The 24,575-nt window shown below is 46.9% G+C and overlaps 1 protein-coding gene across 1 annotated transcript in view; it reads right to left on the bottom strand.

The window, feature by feature from the left end:
* Positions 1-18,410, bottom strand: part of SLC4A7 (solute carrier family 4 member 7) — a 181,872-nt gene extending 163,462 nt beyond the window's left edge. Inside the window, exon 1 of the mRNA XM_045004742.1 lies at positions 18,226-18,410. Coding sequence (XP_044860677.1) covers positions 18,226-18,273 — 48 coding nt within the window. The 5' untranslated portion in view covers positions 18,274-18,410. The remainder of the gene's footprint in view (positions 1-18,225) is intronic.
* Positions 18,411-24,575: the final 6,165 nt, after the last annotated feature.

Here is a 24,575-nt window from a genome sequence, read left to right as displayed (position 1 = left end):
AAGCCAACTGGCAACCTAAAAATTAACTAGTCCCTAACATTAACTGCAGAGTTGTACAGAAGCAGGCAGACATTTGCAAGGGTTTTGTCCCACTGCCACCAGATAGTAAGAAAGAACTGAGGCACAGCTGGGATCACTCCATCCTTTACGCCCTGGACCTCTAGGGTGCAGACACAGCCTCAATGGACACAAGAATCCGATTTCAAGCGCATAGGACACATTCCCACCAAAAGTGGAATCCACATGAACAATCCTCAAAGAGCAAAGATTTGACTGCCTGCATTAACATTTACAGCTAGTCTGAACCAAAAGAGCAACACTGCTATTTTTTGGCATTGTAGGCTGTGTGGCCATTCCTCAGTCAGTCTCTGAGGGAGGCCATGCCTCCTTGCTGTCACGTACCTATAAAGGAGCTCAAACGGGGAGCAGTGTATGAGGCCCAGTCAGGGCAGAGCAGCAAAATGATGGGTAAGCTCTGGCCTGCACTCAGGGCAGAGCAGCTAATCAGTCTAAGAGCCCCAGTAGGGGTGAGCAGCATAAAGCATTGAGGCTCAGGCAAGGGTCAGCACCAAGAGAGTATATGGGGCTCGGGTAGGGTTGCCGGATGAGCGCAGGGCCTCCTGGCCTAAGGAGGGGGAGTACTACCACCCCAGGAGTGGTGAGGCAGGTGGGATGTGGACCCATCCAACTGCACCACATCCCAGCCCAGGGCCCTAACAGTGGCAAAGTGGTCCACAACTGGGTCAGCAGGGATCCACCCACAACACGCTGACCTTGCATTAGGCCAGCTCCCAACCAGACTGTTGCCCAGTTTCCTTGGGCTGCTTCCTAATCTCCCCCTCAGGTGCAGCTGCATCTGTCATCTCGGGGAGCTCTGGCCAGTCCACAGGCAGCAGCACCAGCAGCTCCTCAGCGTTTCAGTAAGCCAGCAGTCCGCAGAGATCCATCTAGTCCTCAGGTGGCAGTACCAGCAACTCCTCAGCATCTTAGCCAGCCAGCAGTCCTGGGAGCTCTGGTTGTCTTCAGGAGGCAGTCCTGGAAGCTCCTCTGCAGGCTCCAGCAGCAGGTAGCAGGCATCTGTCTCCTGTGGTGGCTGCATCACCACTGAGCTTCAGGGCCTGCCTTTTGTACATCCCCTTCCTGTCCCACTCTTCCGCTTCCAGTGGGGCAGACATGGCTCTCCTGGTTCGGCCAACCGGGGGCATGTTGTGGTCCCTTTCTGACGGAGACATGACACTCTCCTCGCTACAGCATGCTAGTGCATATACACTGAACACTCACTAGAACGCACATCTATATAGTGCAAATTCACATATAACGTGGTCATAGCCATGGATCCCAAATTTAATCACTTTAATTGCAGATCATTTTAAGGTGGTCCCTGCATGGATCCCAAATCCCACCTTCTAGCAAAGGTCCAGTGTATCTCTACCTAAGCTGGAAATTACACCTCCAGCTGCAGTGTAGACATACCCACTGTGGAATGAAATTTTAAATTCATTCTTGACAGAAGAGATTGTAGTTCTAGAACAGGGGTCGGCAACCTTTCAGAAGTGGTGTGCTGAGTCTTCATTTATTCACTCTAATTTAAGGTTTCGCGTGCCAATAATACATTTTAACCTTTTTAAAAGGTCTTTTTCTATAAGTCTATGCTATATAAACTAAAAAGTGTTGTATGTAAAGTAAATAAGGTTTCAGAATGTTTAAGAAGCTTCATTTAAAATTAAATTAAAATGCAGAGCCCCCTGGACTGGTGGCCAGGACCCGGGCAGTGTGAGTGCCACTGAAAATCAGCTTGCGTGCCGCCTTCAGCACCCATGCCATAGGTTGCCTACCCCTGTTCTAGAAAGAATCCCAAGTTAGTATACTAATTAACAGTAGCAGCAGCATGTTTGAATCCTAACATTTGTTATTTCTGTTGCATACACCAGTAGGTGCTCATAATATGAAAGCTCTTTTGGGCAGTAAACTTGCTTGCTTGACAGTTTTCCCACAGTACAACCCTAAATATATCTACACTGCTATGGAGTATATAGAACACTTCATCTTCTTCTTACCTATGGAAGAGACTAAATAGTGATGGAGTATGCCCCAAAGGAAAAAAAAAGTTGAACTAAAAGGAAAACACACTTTTAAAAAACCCATTACACAAGTAAGTATTGACAAAAAGTACCAAAATGGCTCTATCGGATAAGATACAGGATTGCATATTTATACAATAATTTGAGACATCTGAATAGAGATTCTAAATTCTGTAATTGACTTTTTAAATCTGAATATTTGCTGTTGTTCATAATGCTTACAATACACTCTCACAAGTATATGAGACATTTGATAGGTTGTGCAATGTTTTAGGAGAGTTGTTGCACTTGCACTGAAGATAACTTTTTTAAAAACCTCAGCAATAATGATGCTACAACTGTAATGACAGCACCGGGACAATATTAACTGCAATAACTTTATATATAGATTTTTAGCACTACAGAAGCACTCAGAAATTAAATGAAGCCAAACAGGATAAGTTAGAAGCTTCAAGAAAGGTAATGCATTCTCTTACATGCCATCTTAAAATGAGGAAAGGTACTGAAGAGGCACAGAGAGCAAAGTAATTCAGCTGTACACATTCTCAAATCTACTCTGCCAATCTTTCACTGCCGCTGTTCATTTCTTCCGTAGATTAATACACAACTCCATCCCAGACGCTGGAGCCTACATCTAAAAGGGGGGTCAGGAACCTTTCAGAAGTGGTGTGCCAAGTCTTCATTTATTCACGCTATTTTAAGGTTTCGCGTGCCAGTAATACATTTTAATGTTAGAAGGTCTCTTTCTATAAGTCTATAATATATAACTAAACTATTGTTGTATGTAAAATAAATAAGGTTTTTTAAATGTTTAAAAAGCTTCATTTAAAATTAAATTAAAATGCAGAGCCCTCCGGACTGGTGGCCAGGACCCCAACAGTGTGAGTGCCACTGAAAATCAGCTCGCGTGCCGTTGCCTACCCCTGATCTAAAACTTAGGTCAACATAGCTACGTCATTCAGGGCTATGAAAAAAATTCATGCCATGTACCACGTTCATAAGTCAATCTAACGCCCACAGTAGAGACAGCTAACATCTCAAGGCAGTGGCTTTACTACAATTTGGAGAAGAAAAACAAAAAACAAAAAAACTCTTCCATCACTGTATCAAATGCCTAACTGCAACATTGCAGCTTTGCCACAGTCGCACTTGTAGTGTAGACATACACTAAAATCTGACAATTTTGCAAGCACTGAATTTGCATTTAAGAAAAGTTTTAAGATTTTCCTTAGTCTCTAGGTAGAGACGCTGCAGACTTTCTAGATTCTGCCAAATTAGGCAAAGGTAATATAGAGAGGTATAAAGTTAAGTTTAAAATATACCACAGTAATAAAGTAGCTCTTTTTCAATAGGAAATATTCACTTATGAACAAACAACATTGTCACTTTTCCATCTAAATCCCTGGATGGACAGTAACTCAAAGCAAGAGGTGGGTCAGCACATTGGCAGTTTGCAAACTCAGTTATTAAAGGTCCTATGCACTCCAAAGCTCCAAGTTAAGCATCAGTTATGCGATTCAGATGTTCACCCTACCAAGCTATATGGATCAGCAACTTTGCCTGTTTGTAGTGCTTTTATAAACCAAGAGATTAATAGGAGCTTCATATGGATCAAGCTGTTTTTAACAGTTGAGCTCATATTGCTATCTCAAAACATTAGCCTGAGTCCTAGCTTAATTTGAAGAAGCGGATTAAGAATTATTTCCAAACTTGCATAATTACATATTGCTGATGTATTTTTGAAAGACCTATTAAAAACATACCCTAACATTAAAAAGAAAAAAGCTATACATCTAGACTGTACCAATCACTTATTGTGCATAGTAACTCAGAGTATTTTACAACAACACAAACAGATAACTATGTTGAAACCGATCTAGAACTTGGTAACAATTAAATGGGGAAAAAAACCACCTTCATTAACACAGAGTTAAGCCTCCCAGCCTGGGTAGACAGGTTCATGATAGATGGGCTCGAGCTAGCACACTAAAAATAGCTGAGTGGACACTGCATCTCTGGCGGAGACTTAGGCTAGCCACCCAAGCTCAACTCTGATAAAAATCAGCAAAAACAAGCTGAGTTCGCTCTAAGATGCATGGCCGCCTATTAAGTACCGCGCAGGCACTCAGGGGTGCCATGGGGAGAGATACCACTCCCCGGGGTGGATAACAATCAGTGTGTTTTTTTAAATCAGATTTTATTTAAATTATATTTTTTTGATAAAAGGCTTTGAGGGAAAAACACTGTCTAAAGATAGCTTTAATTAAGATACATTATAGCTCAAAGATATCTCATCATGGATTAAGGATTATAAATTCTAATGCTATAGTATGAGGCAATTTATTCATTAATGTTTTTAAGAAAAGTTTTGTAAATGAGTTCCAATAGTTCATGGATTAGGGACCCATTTTATGGGGATCCAGGGACTTCTGTAGAGATTTAGGTTAACCTTTCTATCTACCCAATGGGACTCAGTGCTTAGTCTAGAAGATACCATCAGAGATGCTTACTTTTTCAGTTCTCAAACTGTGGATTTGTGCCTCCAGAGATACCATGCTTGTTAACAGCAAAAATGTTTTTAAATAAAATAAAAAGTATTTAGAGGTGAGAAATAACAGACCTCAACCCTATTGTCCCTCTGCAAATTTGTGTACACAGAGTCAATCCCTTACCTCTCTCAAAGTGCAAAGTTTCGAAAAGTTTAATGAATAGAAGATTGTTTGGGGTGGAATAGATCTGGACAAGAAGAAATCTGGAGATCAATGTGAGAAGGGAAGGACAGGCAGTAGAAACAGAAGTGAAACTGTTTGAGCAGCATATTCCAGAAGTCTTGAGGTCTTTCTGAGTGTAGCCTTCATTGATTGGAGATCTACCACACCATTCTCTCATTAGAAGGGAAAACCTATAATTGCAGCAGGCGGTAAGAGAGACCCAGTTTGGGAATATTTTAATGAAGTTCCTCTACCTATGGGTAAGACAGGCATGTGTGCAAAATGCAAACAGCGCAACAAAGAAATGAAAGGCCTGGTTGCCCAAATGAAACATCATCATGAGAAGTGACAACGAGTCCTGTGGCACCTTATAGACTAACAGACGTATTGGAGCATAAGCTTTCATGGCTGAATACCCACTTCGTCCGACGCAAGTGTTCCTTCTCAGGAGGAAGCTGCATTGAAGATGATGGAAGGAACATACCTGAACATGCAGGATCTTCAGGTTGGTAACCGATTTTATTTCATACTCTTTCCTAAGGACTGCCTCTCTTTCTTCTGGACTATTCTTGAATTCTCATATTTGAGCAAAAAATATAGTTGTTACTCTACGGTATGATCACTGTAAATGCAGTTGCGATTAAAAAAAATAGCTGAAATAGGCAGATCTTCCTTTTACAATTTCACCTTTAAAATAGTACTGAATGTCAGTGAATGCAATGAGTAATACTAAATGAGTAGTATAGTAATAATAATAAAATAATTGCATTGACTTATTTTGTTTAGGAGAATCCATTCTCAATATACAGGATTCTGAAGACTATCCACCTTCAAGATCATCATTTTCTATAGTTTCAGAGTTATCTGCCAATGATAGTGTTTCAGTCACATCATGTATGTCACATAGCCACCTGTAGCAAAAGGAGAAAAAAAAATCTCCATCATCCAGAAACAACCATAGATAAGTTTGTGATAAGAACCAGTAGATTACAAAAAGAGGTCATTGATGAAAAAACTGCCCAGTTTGTTTATGCAACAAAGTCTCCTTTCCGTATGATAGAGAACCCACACTTCATTAACATAGTTCAGTCATTAAGACCAGGATACAGTCCACCCAACAGAGCAGATGTTGCAGGCGTCACAGGCAAATTGCTGGATAAAAGTGTATGAAAGAGAAATTGAGCAGTGTGCAAAAGGTCTAGATGGTAAAAATTGTTAACCGATTCTTGATGGGTGCAATGTCCACAATGATCCTATTGCATGTGCTTGTGTGACAACAGAAGAAGGACATGTCTTCCTCACAGAAACAACTGATACATCAGGAAATGCACACACAGGAGAATACTTACAAGAAGTAGCAGTAAAAGCAATAATAAACTGAAAAAAAAATTCAAATGGTCTAGTACACAGCTTGGTGACAGACAATGCTGCAAATGTATCCAAGATGAAAAGAAATTTAGAAAAGAGTCCCAAGTTAATAAGATATGGTTGCAGTGCTCATTTGATGCATCTCCTAGCCAAAAGACTTCAGTGTTCCGGAAATAAGACTAATCTTGTTGAAACTGCAAAATACTTCCATACCAACCACTTTGCAGCAGCTACTCTGAAAAAAGTGGGAGGAAGCAAGCTAACTCCCCAACAAGACGTGTGATGGAACTCAGTAGTGGACTGTTTTGAGCACTATGGGCAGATCTACCCTGGCAAAGTTACAGAGCCGCAGAGTGCCGAAGGAAAAAAAACTTGTGTATTCACATTGTCAGCTGCCTGCACAATAGCGTGTTTACACTTGTGGCGCTATTTGGAGCGGTGCACTCTGGGCAGCTATCTCATAGAGCACCTCTTTCTCTTTTGCCACTAAGATTTGTGGGAAGGTGGAATGGGTGATGGGGCATCATGGGTCCTGTTCCAATGCCCTGTGATGCATTGTTTCACATCCCAGGAAACCTCATGCTTCTGTCTGCATTTGGCACCATCTTTCAACGGTTTGCGTACTGTGCACCCTGCCCTGCCTCTTTCTGATTGCAGGAATGGATCTCAAGCTGTTGACCAGAATGCTGCTTGCACTGACCAACGAGTGGCAGTGGAGTTATTCCTTAAACTACAAAGGCAAGAGGAGTGCGACACTGAAGGCAAGAGGAGTGCGACATTGATCTCACCACACATAGTAGCTATGACACAAGAATGCTTGTGGCATTCACGGAGGTGCTGACCAGTCAAACACCGCTTTTGGGCTCAGGAAACAAGCACTGAATGGTGGGATTACATTGTGATGCATGACTGGGATAACAAGCAGTGGCTGCAGGACTTTTGCATGAGGAAAGCCACATTCTTGGGACTGTGATGAGCTTGCCCCAGCCCTGCGGCACAAGGACATGAGAATGAGAGCTGCCCTGTGGCTGGAGAAGCACGTGGTGATTGCACTGTGGAAGCTGGCTACTGCAGACTGCTACCGATCAGCCACTAACCAGTTTGGAGTGGGAAAGTCGATGGTTGGACTTTGTTAATGGAAATGTCCAAGGCCATTAATTGCATCCTGCTCTGAAAGACTGACTCTGGGCAACGTGCGTGACATCGTGGATAGCTTTGCACAAATGAACTTCCCACACTGCGGAGGGGTGATAGATGACACGCATATTTCCAATTCTAGCACCAGACCGCCTAGCCACCGAGTACATTAATCGCAAGGGGTATTTCTCAATGGTTCTCCAGGCTCTTGTGGATCACCGTGGGCGTTTCACAGTCATTAACGCAGGCTGGTCTGGAAAAAGTGCATGATGCATGCATCTTTCGGAACCCTGGCCTGTTCAAGAAGCTGCAAGCAGGGACTTTCTTCCCAGACCAGAAGATCATTGTAGGGGAAGTCAAAATGTCCATTGCGATCCTGGGAGACCCCGCCTAACCCTTAATCCTGTGGCTCATGAAGCCATACATGGGGCAACTTGACAGCAGCAAGGAGTGGTTCAACAACAGGCTGAGCAGGTGCAGAATGACTGTGGAGTGTGCATTTGGCCATTTAAAAGCCTGCTGGCGATGCCTGTGTGGGAAGCTGGACATGACCGATGTCAATATTCCTATGCTTATAACCGCCTGCTGTACACTCCATAATATTTGTGAAGGGAAAGGTGAGAGCTTCACTCAGGACTGAATCGCAGAGGCTCAGCGCCGGGAGGCTGAGTTTGAACAGCCAGAGACCAGGGCTATTAGAGGAGCATAGCAGGGGGCCATAAGGATCAGCGATGCTTTGAGGCAGCAATTTCAAGCTGAAAGCCACTAATATTTGTTGCTATGCTCAGGACTGTAGTGCTTCTAATGCTAGGAGATGATTGGATCACATGATGCAAGAAGGGGCCTTAACATAATTGTATGTTGCTTTGCTGTGCTCTTTTTGCTTTCACTTAATAGAATAAAGATTGCTTTCAAACAAAAGTTATTTTATTGAAAGACAACAACCAAAGGAGAGAGTCAAATGAAAAAATTCATCAGCAGGGAGAGGGATGGGGGAATGGAAGGTCTCAATAGGAGGCCACATTCTTGGGACTGTGAGGAGGGGTCCCGGGACAGCTACAAATTTGTGTATGTCTAGGGATCATACCCAACCTTCTCCTTTAGAGTACAATGCAATGGGTGCTGTACTTCAGCAGGGCCAAACTGCAGAGGGATGGGTGTTGAGTGCCGTGGGTATTGGGAGTCCACACTGCTGGACTGAGGAATGGAATGCTCCGGGTAGAAAGTGGATCCAGGAGGTTGATAACTGTGTGTTGGCAGTGTGGGAGAGGTGCATGGGAAAGAGTTGTGACAGCAGCTGCTGGGAAGGGCAGGCCCGGAGCTACTCCGTTTGAAGAGCTAGTATCGCCTGGAGCATTTCCACTTGGCACTCCATAACGTTTAAAAGCTGCTCTGTGGCTTCTTTCTGGTGTGCTGCATTTTCCTTTTGGTCCCTCTTCTCGCCGTCCCACCAATCCTTTAATTCCTTTTTCTCGGCAGTGGAGTGCATCATAACCTTACGCATAAAGTCCTCCTTAGTTCTTCTTGGACTCTTTCTAATTCTTTGCAACCATTCTGCCGTCGATAAAGAGGGAGGCTGTGCTCCCAAGGTCCTCTGTGAAGTTTAAATGCAACATTTTACAGAAGCAGTATTGTTTGCAACACAGACCATTTCAGTGCTTTAAAACACAGCCAGTACTCACTCACCTGTCGCTAACTGGCTGACCCCAGGCAAGCACACACATGCTACAAGATCCCAAAAATGGTGAGTAGCCGCAGGGACAGGGTAAATCACTGTTCCCCGATCCTGCTGTACACTGGGCACATGGCTCTTGGGCACTTGAGGAGAGCCAGTACCGGGAGGGGGAGGGCGGGGGGGGGACACTGATAATCATTCCTGTCCCCACACTTTCCACAGGATTTGATCATTATAGAAGATATCTCGCTGCTGAGCATGCTCAGGGAATTAAGGGAAGGTCTTCTCCAAGCCTGCAGCTTCTGCCTTGGCCCCATGCAGCTAGCCTGTGTGCAGCAATGGTCCTACCCCATCCCACCCTGTGATGGTACAATGGCATGGGAAAGTTACCGTTAATGCAGCAAGAAACAAAGCAGCTCTACCAAGGAACCTGCAGGAGCAGATTGCCCAGTATCTCCATGAGAGTTTCCTGGAGATCTCTGAGGGAAATTCCTGGGAAGTGAGGGAGTGTATCAACAGCCTGTTCCACCGCTCAAACAAGGCACAAGGTGGGAGACAGGTCCGCTTTCTGCAACCCTCCTGCCCCCAACAACTTGCTTCAGCAATTCACAAAATCAGATCCACTTACCAGGGGCCTCCTTCCCTGTTTGATCTTGATGAAGCGCAGACTGCTGTGACTGGCTAGGCTCCTCCGGGGTAGAAAAGAGCTCCTGACTGCATGAATCTCTGGCCTCCGAGTCATCCTCCCCCTCTGGTTCCCCCTCCCCCCTTCATCCAAGATTGCCTACTCCTGCCTTGGTCCACTCTCGACTGGCACGTAAGCCAACAAAGCATCCACAGGGGACTTTGCAGTGGAGGTGTGGTGGTCACCGAGTATCGTATCCAGCTCTTTGTAGAACCGGCAGCTTGTGGGTGTAGCACTGGAGTGGCGGTTTGCCTCCCATGCCTTGTGGTAGGCATTCCACAGCTCCTTCACTTTGACCCTGCACTGCAATGTGTCCTGGTCATGGCCCTTTTCTATCATGCATCTAGAAATCTGTCCATAGGTTTCATAATTCCGAAGGCTGGAGCACAGCTGTGACTGCACTGCCTCATCTCCCCCATCTCCCCAAATGCCGATGAGGTCCAGCAGCTCGGAATTGTTCCAAGCAGGGGATCGCCTGGTGCGTGGAGCGGGCACGGCCACCTAGAAAGATGCACTAAGAACACTGCATGCATCACCGAGCAAAAAGGAAGGGGACTTTTAAATCTGCAAAGGAATTTATGGGGTGGGGCTGACAGTTGGTCACCTGAGGGCAGGGCAGTAGAGTTCAAACTGATGGCCAGAGAGGTCCAAACAGGCATTGTGAGACACCTCCCAGAGGCCAATCACAGTGCTGTAATCACCATGGTGTCTACACTAGCACTGCAGCGCTGTAGCCCCAGCACAGAAAGCTCTACGCCTCTCGGCAAGGTGGGTTTTTTAGAGCGCTGCGTCTGTGCAGTTTCTGCACACCAAGTGGCTTGGCAGTGTGTACACCTCGGGAGTTACAGCACTCAAAGCTGCTTTACTGAGCACATACTTGCCAGTATAGATGGGGCCTATATCAAGAACTGGCCTAATCTGATGACACTTTGTTAAACTAGACGGCATTGTCAGAGGCAAAGTTTTCAATACTGGTTTTAAGAGAAATGTTGAACACATGTCGAGTACCCTGAAACCTATTTCTGTAGTCTTGAACAAAATGCAGAGAAATAGCTGTTTTACTGCTGATGCTGTTGAAATTTGGATGAAACTGAGTGAGAGCTTAAAAAAAGAAATATGCAATGACCGAGTTAAATTACAAGCATTTAAAAAAAAATAATAATAATGAATGGGACAAGCACTATCTCCAGCTCATTTTCTTGCAAATATCTCAATACTTGGTACCAGGGTCAAACCTTAACTGCTAAAGAAGAGGAGTTGGCTATGACATGGAGATCCAGCAATCATCCTACCATAATGCCAACTATAATAAACTTCAGAGCTAAGGTTGAACCATTCAAGAAATATATGTTTGCTGATGATGTTTTAAAGAAAGTCCCACCAGTTCACTGGTGGAAGTCACTTAAGCACTTGGATTCTGAGACTGTTGAAGTTATAATCTCACTTTTAACAGCAGCAGCTTCTTCTGCCGAAGTAGAAAGAATATTTTCTTCCTTTAGACTAATTCATTCCAAATTGAGAAATTGTTTGGGACCTGAAAAAGCAGGAAAGCTTGTTTTTCTTTTCCAGATTATGAACAAAGAGGAAAATGAATGTGAAGACAACTGAGTTAGCTGCAGAAGCCAATATTTAAGTTTCTCATGCTGGCCTGGCTGACAGTCGATTTTTTTTGTTTGGTTGGTTTTTTAAATATTTCATTTAACTATTTTATTTAAACAACAACAAAAACAAACCTGATTTTAAAAAACTTGAATGTTTAACTAAATTCAAAAATTCATATGCTTGTTTTGTTAAAATATTATATGTTTGCTGTTGAAGAAAAAAATCCAGAATACATAACATTGTTTTAGTTAAATACAACAATTTGTAAGGTGCCACAGGACTCTCTGCTGCTTTTACAGATCCAGACTAACACAGCAACCCCTCTGATACTTAACACTTTAAATATCCGTCTGGTGATGTTCTCCTCCTAATACAGTATGGCATGAAAATCCTCCAAATATTAATGATTAACCTGTTGAATTAGAGATATTTATAAAGTCATTGGGACCCAGTGAACTATCTGCTTCAATTCCCTTTGGTAAATGAAATAACCAAAACATTCATTCATTCATTTTCTGATATAGCTGTAAAACTAATCTGAAAAGTTTTCAAAATAAATCACTTTTAAAATGTATACTGCGTACCTTCTAAAAAAGGAAACCTACATCTATCTCTGAGTTGTTGGTTGTTATAACCTTAATACATATTCTTCTCAAGAATGCACTTTTCTGTAGAAATCCATGATTAAATCGGATCAGGAAGCTGACTAGTGATTTAAATCAATTTGATTTAAATCAAATCCACCCTGCTCAGGGCTGGGAGTGTGTGGAGCTTCCCTCAGGGTTGCCCAGCTCTGGCACTGCAGTGGGAGGGTGGAGGGGGGGGAAAACCAGTGCTCGGGCTGACAGAGAGGGACACTGAGGCTCAGGATTTCAGCCCCACGCCAATGGGTGCCTAGGCTCAGGCTCTGGGTTTCAGCCACGGGGTCCTGCAGCCCCCCGAAAGGGCTTGCAGACTCCTAGGGCCATGAACCTCAAGTTGAGAACCACTGCACTTCAGTATATACAAAAGAAAAGCCCCCCCCCAAAAAAAACCTGATTTTTTGACATCTGCATAGAACTCAAATTGCCAAAAACAAATCCCAAAAAATGAAACTAACCTCCACCCAAAAAAGCCATAAATTATTTAAAAGGTAACTGTTTCAGTAACTAAATACTATAAATCAAGATTATACATCAAAAGCAGTGATACAAAGTTGCCAGAACTGTTTCAAAATGAGATAATCCAGCTAAAGTCTTGAGTTTGAGCTCATGTATTCCAATAAACCTAATATCAGAGTCACTTTCCAAGAACAATCAAGATATGCAGTTAGACATACCAACAGACGTTAGTTTCTAGAATAGAGACTGATGAAAATGATTGGGGAAGGAAGAACAACCAAAGAAAGTACATTTGATTAGTTAAGACAATGATAATAGTTATGTCATTTCTAGCAAGGTACTGACATTAGGTAGCATTTTTGTCACATGTATACAGGTCTGTCGCAACTTACGCGCATTTACCATGCGCGATTTCAACTTTACACTGTACGGCCGGAGTCGGGGGGGCGTGGCCTCAAGCAGAAGAGGCGTGGCCTCAAGATTTAAAGGTCCTGGGGCACCAGCTGTGGCTGGGAGTCCCAGGGCCTTTAAATCACCCAGGGGGCTCCCAGCTGCAGAGGTGGCTGGGAGCCCCTGGGGCGAACTAAAGGGCCTGAGGCTCCAGCCACCGTGGAGCTCCAGGCCCTTTAAATGCCAGCCCCAGCCTGGCTACCAAAGCTGCGGGCGGGATTTAAAGAGCTCCTCTGGGCTTCCCGCCGCAGCAGGAAGCCCGGTGGAGCCCTTTAAATCCCGCCCGCAGCTCCGGCGGCCGGGCCGGGGCAGCATTTAAAGGGCTTCTCCAGGCTCCCTGCTGCCGGGAGCCCGGAGGAGCCCTTTAAATGCCACCCTGGCCCAGCCGCCGGACTTGCGGGCAGGATTTAAAGGGCTTGGGGATATAATTTTGAGTATATGCGGTTTTCGCTTTACGTGATAACCGCGGAACGGAACCCCTGCGTAAGATACGACTTGCCTGTAGTTATATTGGTCAACTACTCCAATTTTCGTTATTGTATGACCCTCCCAAGCCTTTAAAAATCTTTGTCACAGGCTTCAAGACTTGTAATCCCAGTGATTTTTTTCCATCAAAAATATGTAAATAAAAATAAAAAACTAAAAGGAAGTCTTGAAAAATATCAGTCCATATTACAGAGGTTCAGTGAAAATAATCTATAAACCTGTGTCCAATGTAAACATATCCTTCAGAAATCTGGAGTTGTTCTAGCAACAGGATTCAACACTGGAAAAGGACTCACCCACTTCCCATGTCACCTCCAAAGCTATTGTTCAAAGAGTAGTAACCAACCATGAACCCACTACAGAAGATCTGCAGACACGTACTCCAATAAAATCAGGTGAGTCATATTATTGCAGTATTTTAAATCAAGTAAACTAGTCAGAGAATCCTCAAACACTCTCTCTGTCCCCCAACAAGAACACTTTCAATCCCAACATCTTCCACAGCAGGGTATGGGAAGGGAACAGATTCAGCAAAAACAAAAATAAGTTCAATAGCTTACGGGGAGTGGGAGAGGAAACAAAGCCATTGGACTCTATGCCCCCCTACATTCTTGGACTTAAAAGACCAGAAGGGCAGATATTCAAACTCAAGTAGCCCCCATAATGAAGTCACACTGCTCTGCTCAGTCCTAGGAGATGTGGTTAAGACATCACCTAAATAATTGCAAGCATCTCTAAGTAGAATGGTTGGTATGCATAGTAGAATGCTGGTATGCATACTTCCACTTTTTCATGTTCTCTGTATGTATAAAATATCTCCTGTCTGTGTGTTCCATTCTATGCATCCGAAGAAGTGAGCTGTAGCTCACGAAAGCTTATGCTGAAATAAATTTGTTAGTCTCTAAGGTGCCACAAGTACTCCTGTTCTTTTTGCGGATACGGACTAACACGGCTGCTACTCTGAAACCTGTCTAAGTAGAATGTTACTGAGTTCATTTTCCCCAGAATTGACATAAGCATCAAGGCACATGAGACTCTTGTGAGGATCCCACATGGACTGCTAGTGGTTGCCCAGCTATGGGCCATGATCAAAAGTTATTGATATAGAAAAATAACCCACCCCCATACAAAATGAAGCAGTGAATGGGTGTGAAGAAGAGTTTTTGTACAACAAAACCAGAATATTGATCAGACCCAGATGGCAATTCTTGCACTCATAGGAGTATTCCTCTCAAGCATCTTAAGGTGAAATAGAGACGGCTCTTTTAGAAGGCAGTTACACTAAAATGAAGAAGAAAGAATGCAAGACAGGTATTTTCCTCCCTTCCACAAATTCTCTTTGTAGACATTCCGTGTCACTCTGGCCTCAAACGTAAACAGACCTCACCTCCTATCTCACTAACAGATTCTCCAATACAGTAGATTTTCAGAACTGTAAAGTAAGAAAATTCTGCACAGATTTCTAAAACTTTTATTCAGTGCATGCACCTGTCCCCCATTCAATTTTCCACCTGAGTCTCACTCAGCATGAAGGGGAAGGGGGGGGATCTAAACATACTAGAATACTGAAGGAAAGGCATCCCTCTCCATGAGAACATTCTTCAGCAGTACATTTGCCAGTAGCAAAAGAAGGAGGAAGGGTGTGCACCTTACAATAAACCTTTGTGACCTGAACTTTTATATAGCCTACAGCTGGGTTTCTCAAACAGGGGTCACCGCTTGTGTAGGGAAAGCCCCTGGCAGGCCGGGCCAGTTTGTTTACCTGCCCCGTCCACAGGTCCGGCCGATCACAGCTCCCACTGGCAGCGGCTTCCAGCAGCTCCCATTGGCCCGGAGCAGCGATCTGGGCCAGCAGGAGCTGCGATCGGCCAGACCTGAGGACGGGGCAGGTAAACAAACCGGCCCGGCCCGCCAGGGGCTTTCCCTACACAAGCGGAGACTCCTGTTTGAGAAACCCTGGCCTACAGTTTCTTAAAGAGACAGGAAATCTGCTAGTTATGGTTCCCTGCCAGAGAACAATATATCAGAAGGATGCCTACCTAACAGCCCAGATAAGTTTATTTGGGAAGCCAGCTGTGACAATTCAGACAAGACTCCCCACTTTCTGCCATCACACAAAAAAAAAAAAAAGTGAAAAGCCTCTCAATAGGCAAATGAGAATTACTAGTATAATTCAACCTTTTCCATAATATGACATACTTTTCTGTAACTTTATAATTTTGCATCCAGTGCAACAGTTCGGTCAGCTTAAACCCCACTGTAGATGCAGCTAGGCTGACGGAAGAATTCTTCCATCAAACCTAGCCACCCTTCCCACCTCAGAGAGGATTAACTATATATCAACAGGAAAAAAAACCTCCATTGGGGCAGAAAGTGTCTACACTACAATGCTATAGTGGCACAGCTACAGTGCTGTGGCTGTACTACTGTAATGTAAACATGGTCACAGATGATACTGGGGGGGGGAAAAGAGTGCTTTTGCTGGTATAGCTTACACTAGTGGGTCTCAAACTTTTGTACTGGTGACCCCTTTCACATGCAAGCCTCTGAGTGCGACCCCCTCCTTATACATTAAAAACACTTTTTAATATATTTAATACCATTATAAATGCTTGAGGCAAAGTGGTGTTTGGGGTGGAGGCTGACAGTTCGCGACCCCCCATGTAATAACATCGCAACCCCCTGAGGGGTCCCAACCCCCAGTTTGAGAACCCCTGGCTTACACCATTTCAGTGACCAAAATAAACTATACCAGCAAAAGCACTTTTATACTAGCATTATTAAGTCTATACTGTGACTTTTGCTGGTATAGAATTATCCCAAGAAGAGACATATCCCTACCCAACCTTGCTATACCAGCAGAAGTTTCTAGCGTACACCTGGTTCAAGAGCTATTTACCTTGCCTGTGGATCAGTACATCATCCATGCTCACCTGCTTACTTGTCACTTATTTCACCACAGCTCCTTGTTTTTGCCTTTAAGGACATGTATAACTTAGCTTCTGCCTACCTTTTTGCTGGTCTCTTTCACATACTCCCACACCTTTTCACTCTGCTTAACTTACACAAACATCCTCTGCATACTCTTCTCTCCCCACAGCCCCATATGTCTGGAACCCACTTCTTTATGCTGTCTCACAGAAGAAACAAAACACCAGGCAGTCTCCTTACTCAAAAATCTTCAAGTCTAGTACTAGCAAGATCTGTGCCCAGGAAGCCTTGTCTTTCTGCTTCCTCTCCAGGTCATGTTCACAAGCCCTCTCCTGGTTTTCTGGTTCCAATATCCTAGCCCAATACATCCGCAACCTACAAAGCTTCTCAATCCACCTGGTGTAGCGCTAACCTGTGCCACTGTAGAACTTGTAGTGTAGACATACGCTTAAGAAAAAGTTGTGTTCTTAATTCCCGTTAAGTCACTGCATGTTAGCTAACAGGAGTTAACACCACCTTTTTTCTTAATTGAAGAAGACAAGGCCATATAAAAGAGATGCACATTTCTTTATGCTGGACTCTTATGGGGGAGATATTATACCAATTTCTTAAACCAAAGCTGACCTGCAACACAAATGACAGGAATCCAGGGAAAATACAACATTCATAGACCTCTGAACCATACCAAGTTATTGACACTGTTGTAATACTATGAGAAATAGGTAAGTATACTGACAGCAAATTAGCACTTCACTTATTCCAATATTTATAAAAAATGACTAGATTTATTTCTTAAGGGGTAACGAAAAATACTTTACTAGTCTTGTGTAAAACAAAATAAAGATGTCCAGGTTTCTTTCAGGAATCAGAACATTACATCGGTTGGAAATCACACATCCCTCCTCTTTTGATACTAAGAGGGTATTGCTATGCAATACCTACTTGGAGAAGGCATTAAAAGAGGGCATTGGAATAAGGACAAAGAGGCTTATTAATAAAACCCTGAAGTTGAGTCATCTAAAAGGGAGGGAGGGGTAGAGAGAGGGGAAATTGCAACTATGAAGCCACATGTATTTTTCAGTAGTACAGGAAGTAAGGGAACACATGTCTGCCTTACTTCACCACCAACCACGAAAGGAAATGAACCAAATCAATTTAGTTTTATCCTTCCCTCACAGACACTGGTGAGACACACCTGACTAGGAATCATATCCACCATCTGACCCGAGTATAAGGCTGTGCAACATGAAAACAAAAGGAAAAATAAAATAATCTTTAGTTACCATGTGTGCACACTTCTCTTCCTTTCCTTCCCTCCCCCCCCAATACTGGGCAGAGAGGCAACAGCAGCCTCAAGGAAAGGGAAGAGCGGATCACCCCTTGCCCTCCCAGCGGGTGCATTAGCCCTACCATGGTTTCACCACAGTGAGGGATGAGAGATGCCCGTTTCAGGCCCCTGCAGCCCATGCTCTTGTACGAGAGAGAGAGGGTATCACAGAGACAAGGCTGGAACAAAGGAACCAGCTCGCCCCGCTCTACCACAGCCTCCCCCGTCCACACACGAGCCAGCGGGGGGCGCGGGGGAGGGAGCAGCCTGACACACACGGCGCAGGCAGGGCTACGGGACGGGGGCGGATCGGCTGCTCGCCCAGAGCCCCCAGTGCGCGCACAGATGCGCCAGCAGCGGAGCCGGGGCCGCGGCGGGCTGAGGCCAGGAGGGCACCTCGCGAGCGCGTAGCCCGGGGGAGGGGGGAGGCGGCACGTGTGCGCGAGGAGCCCTCACACCACGGCCGTTACCGGGGCGGTTCTGCCGCCTCAGGCGCTCGGGTACCCGGCGGCGGCGCCGCTTCCGTGTTCCCGCCCGGAGAGAGCGGGTGGGGGCAACATCCTCCCCGGCCGGGCGGGCAGGCGGGCGCCGTGACAAAGGGCCAGGGCCGGGCCCGCGGGCGGGCGGGCTGCGCCGCGGCTCACACAAAGCGGGCAGGGCTCGGCGCGTTACCGTGGTGAGTAGCGGTCTCATCTGCTCGCCCGCCCGCTCGTCCTCCATGGCGCCCCGGCGGCGGCGGCGCCCGCCCGCCCGTCTGCCGGCAGAGAGGCGCGCCTGGACAGGGGGTCGCCGCTGGCTCCGCGCGGAAGGGAGGGGGGGGGCGACCGAGCGAGACGAAGGAAGCGCCGCTGCCGAGCCGAGGACGAGGCTACATTAACTCTCCGCCACACGCTCCCCCCGCCCCCGCCTCCTCGCTCTAGCAAAGCCCCGCCCCCTCAGCCCGATTGGCAGCGTCTCCGGCTAATCGGAGCCAGAAGGCAGCTCCGCCCCGTCCCGTCCCGTCCCGTCCCAAAGCAACAGGCGGGAGCGCCGCGAGGCGGCAGGGGGAGGAGGAAACCCAGGGCACGAGCGGGCAGGGACCTGCCGACCTCTCCCTAGGAGAGACCTGAGCAGCGCCCCGGCCAGGGCCCCTTCTCCCCTCCCCTCCCCTGGTGAAAGCCGCTCACATCAGAGAAGCAGCAGCACAACGCGGGGATGGGAGCAGAATCAGTTTGCACTCAAGCATTTGAAGTTTCCTGCCCATTGGCCCCCCCCAATAGTGAGACTGTGCCATGGTTGGCATCACATGCCCATTTGGGCCGCTGCGAGGGAGGCACACGTTCAGAGTCGCCGCTAGGCATAACCAGGCTTAAGTAATTGCTTAGGGCCCCGAGTAGCTCTAGGAGGGCCCATTTGCTTTTTTAGTGTGTTGTATGGGAGGCCCCCCAAAATATTCCAGCTTAGGGCCCTCAATGGGCTCGCATTGCCTCTGCACACAGTCAGGAAGGGTATATGCAAAAGGGAGGTGGAAGGTTAAGCACATGTGATGGCATCAAGATGGACCCATTACATGATGCTGGAATGTAAGATTTCTGCAGGCCATGGCTCCCCCATGAGAGCAATCAGATACTGGGTGGCAGAACTGCACAAGCTATATTTTCTGTTTTAACTTACAGCCTGGAGCCCTAGGCTGGACAGTTTGGCTGATGTAGTAACCCTCACCATATAGGAAAAAAAACCAAGTATGTTATTGTGATAGACACATTGCTTAGGTATCAGAGGGGTAGCCGTGTAAGTCTGGATCTGTAAAAGCAGCAAAGAGTCTTGTGGCACCTTATAGACTAACAGATGTTTTGCAGCATGAGCTTTCGTGGGTGAATACCCACTTCGTCGGCCGACGAAGTGGGTATTCACCCACGAAAGCTTATGCTCCAAAACGTCTGTTAGTCTATAAGGTGCCACAAGACTCTTTGCTGCTGTTGCTTAGGTACTTATCCAGGATGGGTGTGATGTTGTAAAGTGGTAGCAAGGTATGTCCAGGCAAGATTTTTGCATCCATGTCAAAACAACCTTTTGTGCGAGTGAAAAGAGCACAAAAATTGTATTTAAATTATCAATACAAATTAGAAAAAAAATTACTAATAAAGTGGGATTTAAACAATTTATTTTAAAAGAAAAAGCAAATTTTAGTCAGGTAAAAGGTTTGACAGTGTCATTAATTTATTTCAAGAGAAAAACAAATTTTACTCATACAAATAATTTGACACAAATTACTAGTAAGGCTCATTACTTAAAGAATGTTGGCCTTGTGTTTTGTATTAATAGAGGTCACGTATACTGTTGCATGGTAATAGCAAAACACTAATAGCCAATGGACTCCCTCTCAGGTATGGGAAATATGACAGTGTACATGTGTGTCTAGCCTTTTTCCAATACATTTGTTATATGCTACATCTCTAAATAGGAACCATCTGTAGTCTCACACTCATCTGGATCCACACGGGCAACCATATGATGAGAAGAGTACTCATCACCATTGCACAAGCAAGGCTGCATGCATGCCCTGCTCTGTCTTGAACAACTGCAGTTGAGCTCACACTTGCCTTTTTACACCCACATGTAATAAGTTCCAGCAGTGCTTCAAGGGCAAGTGCCTGTGTCATTAGTGTTGGAGAAATGTGTCTATCCTTGTCGTGATGCCTGCCATTTCCAACTAGGGAAGGGATGTCAGGCTGAAATTCTATGGCATGTGTGGCAAAGTACCTGCTTCTCCCCAGCTGGCTCAGTCCCTTTTTGCCTTGGGGACACAGGCTTGGGCAAAGTAAAAACCTTCCCAGTCACGCAGGGTCTGGCTGATCCTCCTCTCAGTCAGCCCCTTGCTGTTTTTCTCCCCTTCTGGGGACAGAGTGCAGTCTTCCTTGCTGGAAGAGGGCAGAGCCTTGCTGCACCTATTTGCTGGCAGCTTCTCTGCTTCTCTCACTCCCCCCCTGTTTCCCTGCCAGGGAGGGTTTAAAAAGGTCACCAGCAATTGGGGCCAGCTGAACCAAATTAGTTCCCTGGTAATCCTTGTTCCAGCTGAACCTAATGTCTCACAGCTGCCTCTCCTCAATGGATAGGGAGAAGCCTTTTAACCCCCTGGGACTAATTCCTACCCCCCCCTTTGTAGCCATTTGGCCTGGGTTTGCCACATATCCCCCCCCCCCCCCCCCGCTCAACACTACGGGGTTGGGCTACTTGGGTCGGAAAGCAGTGCACCCTTGACAGGCCATCTGCATTGCCATGTTGGGTTCCAGACCTATGTCGTACTTTGAAGGGAAAGGGTTGAAGCGACAGAAACCATCTTGTTACCCTCGCATTTTTGTCCTTGTTTTGGTGCATCCACTGCAAAGGGGCATGGTCCGTCACCAGGGTAAACCGCCGCCCAAGTAGATAGTAGCGGAGGCTTTCTATGGCCCACTTTACTGCCAGGCATTCCTTCTCCACTATGGCGTATTTCCGTTCCCTAGGTAGGAGCTTCCTACTGAGGAAGAGGATGGGGTGTTCGTCATCTCCAACCATTTGTGAAAACACCGCCCCCAGCCCTACTTCCGAGGCATCCGTTTGTAGGATAAACTCCTTCCCCCAGTCCGGAGCTACTAGTACGGGGTCTGTGCAAAGGGCCGTCCTCAGATCGGCAAAAGCGGCTTCTGCTGCAGCAGACCATTTTACTATGTCTGGGCCCGAGCTTTGGTTAGGTCTGTTAATGGGCATGCCCTGGTGGCGAAGTGGGGAATGAACCGCCTATAGTACCCCACTAGTCCCAGGAACGCTCTGACCTGTTTTTTCCGGAGTGGTCGGGGCCACTTCTGTATAGCTTCCAACTTGTTGAGTTGGGGCTTCACCACGCCCCTCCCCACTACATACCCCAGGTACTTGGCCTCAGCTAGCCCGAGTGAACATTTGGACGGATTTGCAGTCAGTCCTGCCTTCCTCAGGGTGTCCAGGACTGCCTCCACCTTCTCCATGTGCGTCTCCCAGTCGGGGCTATAGATAATGACGTCATCGAGATAGGCTGCCGCGTACTTTCCGTGGGGTCGTAACAGTTTGTCCATTAGCCGTTGGAAGGTAGCGGGAGCCCCATGCAACCCAAAGGGGAGAACAGTGTACTGATATAGTCCTTCTGGAGTTGCAAAGGCCGTCTTCTCCTTGTCGGCCTTGGCCAGGGGGATCTGCCAATAGCCCTTGGTAAGGTCAAGGGTAGACATAAATCGTGCCTTTCCCAATCGGTCAATCAGCTCGTCTATCCTGGGTATAGGGTATGCGTCGAATCGGGACACCTCATTCAGCTTGCGGAAGTCATTGCAGAACCTCGTACTGCCGTCCAGCTTAGGCACTAAAACCACGGGACTGGACCATTGACTATGAGATTCTTCGATGACTCCTAAGGCCAGCATCTTCCTGACCTCTCTCCTAATCTCTTCTCTCTTGGCCTCCGGGATCCGGTATGGCTTGATGTTCACCTTCACCCCGGGCTCTGTGAAGATGTGATGGTGAACCTCAGTCGTCCTGCCTGGTTTTTCTGAGAACACATCCTGGTTGCGTTCTATCAGGCTGATCACTTCTGACCGTTGTTCCGGAGTCAACTCCGAGGATATTCCCCCCAGGTCGGGCTGGTTGCTTGTAGGGGATGGTGCCCCCAGCGCAACCACCGGAGTTTCTCTATCCTGCCACGGTTTCAACAGATTTATATGGTAGATCTGCTCCAGCTTCCAGCGACCTGGCTGTCAGACCTTATAGTCGACTTCTCCTATAGCCTCTATTACCTCATATGGCCCCTGCCACCTGGCCAGGAGCTTGCTCTCCGCTGTGGGTATGAGCACCATCACCCGGTCCCCTACCTGGAACTTCCGGGTCCTCGCTTGACGATTGTAGTACGTCCGTTGTGCCCCTTGGGCCTTCTCCATGTGTTCGCGCACAAGGGGGGCGACTCGGGCTATTCTGTCTTTCATCTCCAGCACATGTTCCACAACGTTTCTCCCCAGGTTCGGCTGTTCTTCCCAGTCTTCTTTAGCCAGGTCCAGTATGCCCCTGGGGTGGCGACCATATACCAGCTCGAAGGGGGAGAATCCAGTGGAAGCCTGAGGAACCTCCCTTACAGCAAACAGGACATAAGGCAGGAGGGCATCCCAGTCTTTCCAATCACGACTAATCACTTTCCGTAACATGTTTTTCAATGTCCTATTAAAACGTTCAACAAGGCTGTCGGTCTGGGGATGGTAGACCGACGTTCTAAGGGTCCGTATATGGAGCATGGTACATAGGTCCTTCATCAGTTTAGACACAAAGGGGGTCCCTTGGTCTGTCAGGATCTCCTTAGGTATTCCTACTCTGGAAAAAATTTGGACCAATTCTTTGGCTATGGTCTTGGACATGGTATTCCGTAGGGGTACAGCCTCGGGGTACCAGATGGCATAATCTAGCACTACCAGAATGTACTGATGGCCCCGGGCCAACTTCTCCAATGGCCCTACAATGTCCATAGCTATTCGCTCAAATGGAACCTCGATAATTGGCAGAGGTACCAAAGGGGCCCTTAAGTATGGTCGGGGCCCATGTATTTGGCATTCCGGACAGGAGGTACAATATCGCCGGACGGCCGCATAAATGCCAGGCCAAAAAAACCTCTGTAGGATCCGATCAAGGGTCTTATCTACCCCTAGATGGGCCCCAAACAGATGACTGTGGGCCAGATCCATTACCGCCCTCTGATGCTTTCGGGGGACCAAGAGTTGTTCTATAACTTGGTCTTGGACCCGGACTACTCTATATAGCAGATCTTCCTTAATCATGTAATATGGCCCTGGGCCCTTAACTCTCCCCTCCATTGGGACCCCATTTACCTCGACTACTTCCTTGTGAATGTTGTGGTATATGGGATCATTGGCCTGATCCTGACCAAAATTCCCGCGTGCGGTCCCCATTTGACCAAATTCTGGGGGGTCTACCTCCGTCTCCTCCTCGGGGACAGCCCCTGGGGAACCAGGCCCAACGATAGGGTTTTGGATGGCCGACCCAGTCCCGCTGTCAGCCGAGCCCCTTCTTTCCCCTGCCAGCGTAGACTTCTGGTACCGGGTCAGGATCCTCGTCCCCCTCCTTTTATCCGCCCTCCGTTCCCTCCGAGTCTTCCTGGGCTTCCCCGGCGGGGAGAACAAATCCTGGCTAAACTCATGGAAGGCTGGGGAAGGGTCATCTGTCTGGACCACGCCTTGGGTCCCAGGGTCATTATTTTCTTCTACCTCGTCCCCGGGGAGTAGGCCATCAAACCCCGGGAAATCTCGTCCGATAAGGACAGGGTACGGGAGTTTCGGAACTACTCCCACTGTCAACTTAGTGGGGTTTCCGAGAACTTCTATGCTTACGGGGATGGTTGGATAATAGTTGACATCCCCATGCACACAGGATATTCCCGAGCGTTTGGCCCGGGATAGTTGGTCCTGCCTGACCAGCTTCCCCGAGACTAATGTGACTGCACTTCCCGAGTCAATTAATGCCGTGGTCTCTATACCATTCATCTTAACAGGCCTAGTGTATCTATGCGGGACCATCGCAACCCCAACCAGACTTATTAGATCACATAGTCCCCTTATATCTCCCAGTTCACACTGCATAGGCTCTCCTAGATTTGGGCATTGGGCAGCAATATGCCCCAATTGGCCACAGGCATAGCATCGGTACCCCGCTTGGGGCAGCCCCCTATTTTTCGGGCTGCTGGGATTTATCCCCCGAGTCTTTCTCCCCCAGTCCTCCAGCCTCTCCGGGACTGCCGACTGCTCTCCCGCCTCCTTCCTCCTCTCCATTGTCCAGCCTGGCGTTAGGGCAAACCGGGGCCTCGGCGCAGAGACTGGTCTCCGATTCTGGCGCCTCCCTTCCTCGGTGGTCCGAGAAAGTTCTTGGGCTGCCAAGTGTCTCTCTACGAGAGCAACTAGTTCATCACAAGAGGAGGGATCATTTTGGCAGACCCACCCTCGTATGTCTGGCGGCAACCCCCTCATGTACCTGTCCAA

Source organism: Mauremys mutica, chromosome 2 (assembly GCF_020497125.1).
Source record: "Mauremys mutica isolate MM-2020 ecotype Southern chromosome 2, ASM2049712v1, whole genome shotgun sequence".
Classification (NCBI taxonomy): domain Eukaryota; kingdom Metazoa; phylum Chordata; order Testudines; family Geoemydidae; genus Mauremys; species Mauremys mutica.
The sequence above is the reverse complement of the archived record's forward strand: the minus strand, read 5'-3'. Positions and strand labels throughout refer to the sequence as shown.